This window comes from Pinus tabuliformis, chromosome 1_2, assembly GCF_031772625.1.
Source record: "Pinus tabuliformis cultivar Carrire ecotype Pingquan chromosome 1_2, CPIR1, whole genome shotgun sequence".
Classification (NCBI taxonomy): domain Eukaryota; kingdom Viridiplantae; phylum Streptophyta; class Pinopsida; order Pinales; family Pinaceae; genus Pinus; species Pinus tabuliformis.
This window is the reverse complement of record NC_142298.1, coordinates 668,218,708-668,227,993: the sequence shown is the minus strand read 5'-3', so window position 1 is coordinate 668,227,993 and position 9,286 is coordinate 668,218,708. Positions and strand designations below refer to the sequence as shown.

Genomic DNA, 9,286 nt, shown 5'->3' with positions numbered 1-9,286 from the left:
CAAGAGAAAGATCAGCAAAAAGAGGAAGATGAGAAGGTCATGGTAGAAGGTGACATGAAGAATGATCCAGATCAGCAAAAGAACCAAGGATATCAAAGCTATATTGAGATATGGTTTCAGAAGGTCACTAAGTTGCAGCAGTACTTTCTTCCTTAGCTTTGTTTGATCCCTTCAACGCCAGATCATTTGGTCTCTGAGATCTGGATACTTGTCCAAGCATGCATTTCGAGCCTTCACATCATTTTGTCTCTAATCTCGATGTGCACATGGCTCCATTGGAAGTATTCTTATACTTGAAAATGAGTTTGTTTTTCAAGTAGGGTAGGGTAGAAAAAAAAAAAAAAAAAAAGAGAAAAAAAAAAGAAAAAGAAAAAAATGAAAAAAAAGGAAAATAGAAATCTAAGGTGAAAACCTCCTCGGAGGCGCCTTAGATTGGCTCATTGATTGAAAACCTCCATGAGGCGGTCAATGGGTTGGAAAAAAAGAAAGAAAAGAGAATAAGATCTTTGGGTGAAAACCTCCCTTGGAGGCGCCCAAGGCAGGCAATTAGGGTGAAAACCTCCAATGGATCTGTTCTTATTCGGACCATTGATGAGGAAGCCATCCCCATGCTTGTCAATGGGCATCGATTGAAGATCTACAAGAAGCCTCTCTCAAGACAAGAGTTCATCAAAACTATGGAGAAGGCAGTGTTGGTCATAGAGAAGGGTTCTGCCTCTGCTTTGGGCATACCCTGAAGAATCTAATAAATAAATAAATAAATAAATAATAAAGATCCTTGGGTGAAAACCTTTCTGAGGCGCCCAAGGCAGGTGGTAGGGGTGAAAACTTTTTTGAGGCGCCCCTATTGTCTTTCAAAAAAGAAAAAAAGAAAAAAAAGGAGATTGGAAAAAGATCCTTGAATGAAAACCTCTTTGAGGCGCTTAAGGCAGATGGCAAGGGTGAAAACCTCAACGAGGCGCCCCTGTTATCTTTCAAAAAAAAAGAAGAGAAAAAAAAAAGAAAAAAACAAAGAAAAAAAACAAGGTCAGCAGATTCATTATGTAAAATTGCATGCAGGTTGCAGGTGTTCTATGGAGGAGAGGGAGCCTCTCAACTCAAAGCCAAGGGTCCTCATCATGTAGTCAAGACACCTCACCAGCACCTCCCCCAAGAATACTCATTTTCTCCAAGGTATGTGCAATTTTATTACAGCTTGAGTCTTCTACAGGAAGACGCAGATTTTCTACAGGAGGATGCAGATCTTCTACAGGAAGACATAGATTTTCTACAGGAGGATGCAGATCTTCTACAGGAAGACGCAGATTTTCTACAGGAAGGTGCAGACTCTCTACAGGAAACGCAGCCTTTCAACAGGAAGCTCTGTATTTCTACAGGAAACTTCCTGTAGAAGCTCAGAACGGCCCAGAATTCATTTCATGAGGAGGTCTAACGGCTAAGGATCGGTTTGGACGCATGCAAGCCACTGTTGTCACCCTTGCACATTGTTGTTATCTTGTTCCACCATCCTTGTCGACATGCAACAAAGTTACCTACACTAGCAAAGCAGATCGATGAGTTCTCAAGAAAAAGCAAATTGTAAATGAAAAAAACGCTAGAGATCTCACACCATATTCATCCCAGTCATCCAGAAGCTCCGGGAGCATGATCGTGAGGCCAGATCCTTCGTCGTGCAGCATGCACCCAAGGAGGAAGAACTGTTACAAGACATCCCGCGGGAGTCCTGTAACAGTTAAGCCCGCTAGAGTGGATACCATTCACAGCATTGGCCATATGCAATGAAACGCAGATGCATGCAACCAAAGCATCCAATCCATCGTTGGCAACCTGTAAACATGGACCTCCGGGCCTGTGTAAGTTCGCCAGCAGCAGGTAAATCCACTCATCAACATCCAAAAAACCGAAACATCGTGTGCGGCCGCGCAGGTAAGTGTCTCGACCCTTCCTTCCATCAGATTGCATGAATTTTACTTTGAATTGATTGCAAGGTGTAAAGGTGAATGGGTTGAGCGGCTGTATGGCCATTTGGCCGGCCACGTCGGCCAGTTAATGGTCCAGTTGGATGTTTGGGTGGCGGCCATGACAAAAAGAATGGGCAGCACGCACGTGAGAGCAATCCCGTCGAAAAAACGAGTTTAACAGAAGAGGCGGCGACAGATCTACGGAATTGATGCGGTAGCAAGTGAACGCGCAGTTGAATGATGGGATGACGTCGCCCAACGGTCCGGCGGGGACAGCTCACCCCCGCGCCACGGATTCCGCCGATTCGAAATCTAATCGGCTAGATTGCCCTCATGCATTTATCAACCACCGCTTTGAACTCGAGTGGTTATCCTGATCTTTCTGCAGTTCGATACGCCGAGCCTTTGGCTATCAGAACGCTTGTGAAGCACACCCAGAGCGCAGACCAACTGCAGTATTTCCCGAAAATTGCGCGCTACTTCTACAGGAACGTTGTTTCTACAGGAACGTAGTTTCTACAGGAAGGTGGGTGCCTCACGTAAAAAGGTGGCAGATTAAAAAGGTAACCCTGAACTCTTCATGCAACTGGTTTTTAAAGGTGGCAGAATCGTCGTACACAGTCTGGTCATAGAAAAATGGTGAAATTGTTGTCTGCTGTGCCTATACTGTCATTCTACAGGATGTCAGGGTAATTAAACCATGTTAAGTTCCTCAGGGATAAGTTTTGTGGATTATGTGCATGACATTCTACGCTCTGTCTCAGTAGACCAAATTTCTTCCACAATCACCACCTCTGGTTAAGGAAACTGTTTTATCATGCCGGGTGGGTTTATTAGACGAGAACCCACTGATTCAACCAAGTTAAGGGAAAACCAGGAGGTGGTGGAGCTCTTCACACGGGTTCAATGGATATCTTTTTGTGACAAATTGCAGGGTTACGACGATGAAGTGGCAGAAGAATTTTTGCAGGCTCTGAGGCCGAAATCCAAGACACTAGCCACAGTGAACTTCAGGGGCCTAAGCCTCAAGCTCACCCCGCAATATATCAGTCGAATTACTGAACTTCCAATGGGTTTGCCATGGGATAAGGAAGAAAGGAAGTTGAGCCAGCAGGCCAAGAAAGAATCCTTTGCACCTGAGGAGGAATTCTCGGAGGACAAAAATGGGGTGCGAAGAACCAGCTTGCTGCCACCATGGAATGAAGTTAGCCTGCAAATCATGAAGTATATAACCTGTGAAGGTCGTTTTAGCATTGTGTACGCGTATCACTTTCGGTTGCTCACTGAATTGAGGCACCAGATTGATCTTCCTGTAGAAGAGAAACTGAGCATTCCTTATTTCCTGCTACAGTCTCTAATTGAGTGTGCCACAAAGTTAAAAGAAGGCATACCAGATCAGGTAGCCCACCATGGGTTGATCAAACTTCTTGTGGAGGATGCGCTTCATTCATATAAGTTTCCCCTCTCATGGGAATCATTCAGGAATTTGACAAGAGATGGAGACATAAGGATGTTGATTGAAGAAACGGGTTCCTCCAGCAGTGAGGAAAAAGAATCAGTGGCTGAGGGAAAGAAGGAAACAGGCCAGAAGACCCCGACCACAGTGCAGAAGAAAGAACAAAAGAAGAAGCATGAGAAAAAGGATGACAAAGGAAAAGGTGACACACCCATCTTGTCAGCAAGAGAAAAGAGGTTGCAGAGCAGAACGGACAAAGCTGAGGTGGTCCACATCAGCCCAAGTACCTCATCAGCACTCGCAACCAAACCAAAAAGCAAAACCCATGCAGCAAAGCAAGCAAAGGGGGTGACACCTGTGTCTATAGGAAAGCAGAAACAGGCTTCTACAGGAAGCCCGAAAACAGTAAAAGGGTCTTCTACAGGAAGCCCGAAAATCATTGAAAAAGGGGCTTCTACAGGAAGCCCGAAAATTACCAAAACAGGGGCTTCTACAGGAAGCCCGAAATTGGCTAAAACAGGGTCTTCTACAGGAAGCCCAAAATTGGTAAAGAAAGGGTCTTCTACAGAAGGCCCGAAAGTGGGTAAAGCAGGGTCTTCTACAGGAAGCCTGGAATCAAAAAGGAAGGGGCCCTCTACAGGGAGCCCTGAGAAAGCAAAACGCAAGAAAGAGAAGGTTGACATTCTCGAAAAGGAGGCAGCAGTTGCGCTGGCCGCCCTCTGTACACCTCCAAAGCGAAAGGAGAAGAGAGAGAGGGAGATCCCTCTACCTTTTGAAGCTAGGAGAAGTAAGAGAATAAAAACGGGCAAGCCGCAGCCTCCACCCAGCAGCCAAACCATTTTAGGGGGTGTCCCTACTTCACCCAGTGAAAGATCCCCCTCTAAAACATCGGCCACCCCCGAGAGGGGAAGCCCAAAAATAACTTCCTGGACACGAAGGATAGGCCAATCGGCTTCCGAAGCCCGGCTCAAGGAAACAGGAAAGAGGGAAGAAGCGCCACCCTCGTCACTGCCAGGGGCAGAAGAGGCAGGGCCACCAAGAACAGGAAAGGAAGAGCATGCTCCGGGCCCTAGTTCTCGGCCAAGGACAAGGAGCTGGAGCAAAGTTGCTCAAGGATGAGCAAATATTTTAGCTGGGGGGTGATGATGAGCCCCAATTTTTGGTACAATTTGGGCTCATTTGGCCTACTTACCTTGTTCAACCATTCATCTTTTATCACTTATGCATTCATTTCTTAGTATATTCGTGTTGTTTGTAGGAAGAAGGGCAAGCATTATATCTATGTGGCTAATACATGATGATTTCAGGTTTTTGGCATTAAAGAGAGCAAAAGACCACGCAAATGGAGACAAGGAGACAGCAAAGGTGACATTACGGGTTCATAGGGAGGTTGTCCACAGTCTTGATGACCTTCCTCGTGATTTTCACCTTAACTCCGAGCTCCAACAGCTCTCCCCACCGAGCTTAAAGGCAGCCAACATGTTCTACAGGATCAGCGGTTTACAGCAGTTTGACTTTCAGTTGGACAGCCAAGCTCCACGAATGGAGGAAGCCAGCTTGATCTTCATTGTGTATAAATATGAAGGCCGTAGCCTTTGATAGGAGCTTTTTGAACTTTTGAACTAATATTGTAATTTTTGAGCACAGCTCGGTGTTTGTTTTTGTAAGCCAGTTTTGGCATGACATTAGACTCTTGATTATGAATAAAGGCAAGCAGATTTGGATCTAATTCTAAGCTTTTAAGGGAGCTATAGCTCTCAGGTTAGGGCCCAACCTGAGAGCAATAGACCTCCTATTCTTTGTAGTGTTATTTGCCTTTCTTTTCAGCACTTTGTTTCTTTGTTTTGACATGCATTTCAAGAACACAGTCTGCTGATTTGATTTCTTTAATGAGATTGAGTAGGATTAGCTTATGTTTAAATCGCTTTCAGTTGCTTAGATTAGAATAGGAGGATTGTAATTCATTGGAGCTCCAAGAAAATGTTGATAGTGCCTTCACTTCCATCTCTGTTTAGAGATTGGGGTGCAATCTGTACCAACCACCAAAAAACGCGGTCTTTTTTACTTTTATGCAAGCTGCAACACAGTCATTTTCATTATAGATCCATCCATGCACTCTGATCTTGAGCCATACTTCTTCATTACAACTCCATGCACGACTTCTCTTCACGATTTACATTTTTGTTCATTGGTTTAATAGCACAGGTAGCACAGGTTAATGGATTCTCGTTTTTGGTGCAAGACATAAGCAATTTGTTTTATTTACACTGCTCAGTATCATTCCATTTCCTTCTTCTTCTTCTTAACCACGCCTAAAGCCACCTACTCGACCTCTGTTCAGCTCGTTTACCTTCCAACTCTTCCACTGCCCACGTAGCTCCATTTTCTTGACCTTTCGTTGCTTCCATCCTTCTATCCACCAACCAACTTCGTGCACTCTTTCTCCATCTCATTTCTCTACCCCTGAGCCATCACAAGCTCCATCTCCATCTTACCTATCCACCCATACCGCTCCATCACTTCACCATCACCCAAAACTCCCACGGTAGGACATCCTGTAGAAGTTAGCAGACTTCCTGTAGAATTCCTGAGTTTCCTGTAGGATCCCCTGCAGACATCATGTAGAAGCCTGCAAACTCGGTTGCTGACCACCTGAACGTTGTAGACTTCTGTGGACGGATGCTAGGGATCCCCTGGGACCTCTCCTAGCCCTCCTGACCTTTCCCAAGCTTTCTCTCCCTTCGCACCACCTCTGCACAGCCAAACCCTAATAAGAAACAAAACCGTAATCACTCCAACCACTTAAGCAAAAATACAAAAACAATGTTCTTTTCAATGGAAGTAATTTAAATTCATTCATTTCATATCACTAGAGGTAATGGCATAATTCTTAGACATTTGCACTCCCACCATTGCATCATAGAGATTAAACTAGTCAGATTAGGGTTTACTAGGGTTTCCATGTTTTGGTTGGCTTTCAGTTCATTTTTGCAAAGTAGATTAATTTCCTTTGAGATAACCTTCGTCCATCATTTAGAAAGCTTCTTCTGAGAGCATATAGAAGTTGGCTTGAGCCCTAGCGGACTTGTGCCAGATGACCAAGTGACAGCTGCGACAAGAGCTAGTACTTGTGCATACATCACCGTTGCTTCCAAGTTTGTATGAACTACCGGGTTGATAAAATTAGAGATAGGAAGCCCCAGGAGTTGTAGCATTATTGCTACAATACTGGAGCCCACCAGCCGTTACAATCATGTCATATTTATTGGGCAGACTTTGAAAGATTTTTTCAACAATTTTTATGATCTGTAATGGTTTCACCATTGAGTTTGATCTAAATGAATATGCCCATGACTCTAGTCATGAACTAGTTCACATTCTTTGTGTCAATCATCTTCAGGGTTTCAAACTGAGCTCTAAATGTCTGTAATTTAACAGCCTTCACTATATCATTACCTTGATATGCAACTTTCAAAATATCTCAGACTACTTTTTCTATTGATGTGCCAAATATCTTGTCGAAGATAAAAAGTCATCAACTGAGTTTTGTATCCAACATTTGGCTTTGTGCTCTTTCTTTTTGAGTTCTTTAGCAACATTCCTTTGATTATTGTTCATATATGCTAATGCTTCTTAGGTTGGCTCTACATAATCGTTCTACGAGGCATCCCAACAATCTTATTCTTATAGAAAAAATTTCATAAGTAAAGATCAGAATTCATAATAATGCAGACGAGCCTGGCGAAGTGGACTCTGTCGTGCGTAATGGAGGTGAGGAGCCCGAGGTGAAATTTAAAGGAAGGCGACACCGTGTTTACAGAGTCATGAGAATGAGAAGTTGAGGTCGATGAGTTTCAAAGATTCGAGAGCCCAAGAAGAAGTCCAGAATTTGGCTGGGGACGTTCCCCACACCAGAGATGGCAGCTCGAGCCCACGACGTAGCGGCTCTCAGCATCAAGGGGAAATCTGCGTTCCTCAATTTTCCCCACATCGCCTCGTCGTTGCCTCGCCCCGCTACATTGTCCCCCAAGGGAATTCAAGTCACTATTGTCGTCGCTGCAACTAAGTTTCATATGCCTTCAGAAGAAGATTGTAGTGAGGATCGATCCCTTGACCCCGTGGGGATGAACAATGCGATCCCTAGTCATGCAGACACTGTGATCCCTGCAGACTCCGGGAATAATGAAGATGCAGCAGCAGTTTGCGCGTCGAATTCGGTTTGGGTTTCGAGTTTTCTTTCGGAGAACGAGTGGATGACCATAGACGACGATATACATCTGCCGAATATTGTGGGAAACATGGCAGAGGGTCTATTGGTAGCCCCTCCATGGATGCTTGAAGAAAATAATTATGTTGTCGATGATAATTTTTACGATGTAAAGAGATCAATCTCTTTGGAACTATTCATAAACATTGAACTTCTTACCAAAAAAAAATTTTTGTCGGATTCAATGGCTTTAATTGGAATTGGAGCAGATCTCACTTGCAGCAATTATAATCTTGCGTCAAAAATGTGTCGTTAAAATAAGTTAATTACTCGAGTTCGCTAATGTGTTGTTAAAATAAGCTAATTACTCTAGTATGAGGAGTTCGCTAAAATTAGAGAGTAAGTTTAGTGAATGTTGAGTCAAGTTGAGTTAAGTGATAGACTAGTTTAGGGTGTGGTTGAATGTCAAGTTCTTTTAGGTGAGTTCCTAGTCGAAAAGGTTTAAATACCCTTCACCGGAGTCATTGTAATAATGAAATTTAGTCAAAAGGTTTAAATACCCTTCACTGAGTTCGTTGTAATAATAAAGTTTTTGTTTCATTGATAGAAGATTCGTAGCTAGTATGTTTTTTGTGTGGAATTTGTGTTTTGTCTCCTCTGCCTTTCCAACAAATTGGTATTAGAGCAAAGTTACAAAGAGTCAAGGAGAGCAGATTAACAATAATTTGTGAGAGAGAAGAGAGAAATATGTTTTCCTCTTCTTTGAGCTATAACTCACCTTACAGTGGTATTCAGTGCGTTATAACACTCATGGGCTTAGCAAAGAGTCACGTTAAGAGTCACAACCTTGCCATGTTTTGCATTCACACAGCTCAAACTTTCGTTGGAAGTGTTAGAGCACTAACACTAAACTCGTTTTCATGAAGGGCGTTAAACACAAGCTCTCCTTCATTCGAGCTACCTTTCCAACAAATTGGTATCAGAGCGAGGTTACAAAGAGCCACGAAGAATGGATTAGCAGTCGTTCATGTGAGAGGAGAAAACTATATATTTTCTCATGATTAATGCTATAACACATCTTGTAGGTTATACACAGGGCGTTATAACGCATAACGGTGTCAGCAAGCATTGGGTTACAAGAGACAAACTTACCGGGTTCCGGCAGCACGCGAGTTCCTTGAAATTTCATAGTGTTAGAGCACTAACGTGGTTATCCTTATCTATGAAAAGCGTTAGCATGCAACCATATTAAATGATACGACGTGTTAGCATGTTAAAAGTCAACAAGTGAAAAGTCACAACAAGAGCGTATTTTTTTTTAAAGTACGAATATGATTTATATGGTGAAAAGCTTATTTTCCATAGTTAGTTCATATATGTTGAGTGGGAAACTCTTTTATTAAAAATGGAGAATATTAAACAAGAAAGGTTGTGAAGTAGCAAGTCCATGTCAATAACTTGTTTGATAAAGACTATTTTCCGATGGAGTTGTGTGTGACCACAATATATATGGTCGTTGAAATTATATCACTATGTTAACAATGAAATGAAAAAAGAAAGGTGGGTCCAGTAGTATAAAACAATGTTATGACACCAGCTCACAAAAAGATAGAAAAGATAGATGAATGCCTTAAAATTCAGCCTCTTTGAGGGGGAAACCTC

At 42.9% G+C, this 9,286-nt stretch overlaps 1 protein-coding gene across 1 annotated transcript; it reads left to right on the top strand.

The window, feature by feature from the left end:
* Nucleotides 1-1,835: 1,835 nt before the first annotated feature.
* Nucleotides 1,836-7,940, top strand: LOC149207461 (ethylene-responsive transcription factor ERF024-like). The gene is given in 2 exon segments (XM_089398047.1): nt 1,836-1,853; nt 7,128-7,940. Coding segments are annotated over 2 exon segments (831 nt in total).
* Nucleotides 7,941-9,286: the final 1,346 nt, after the last annotated feature.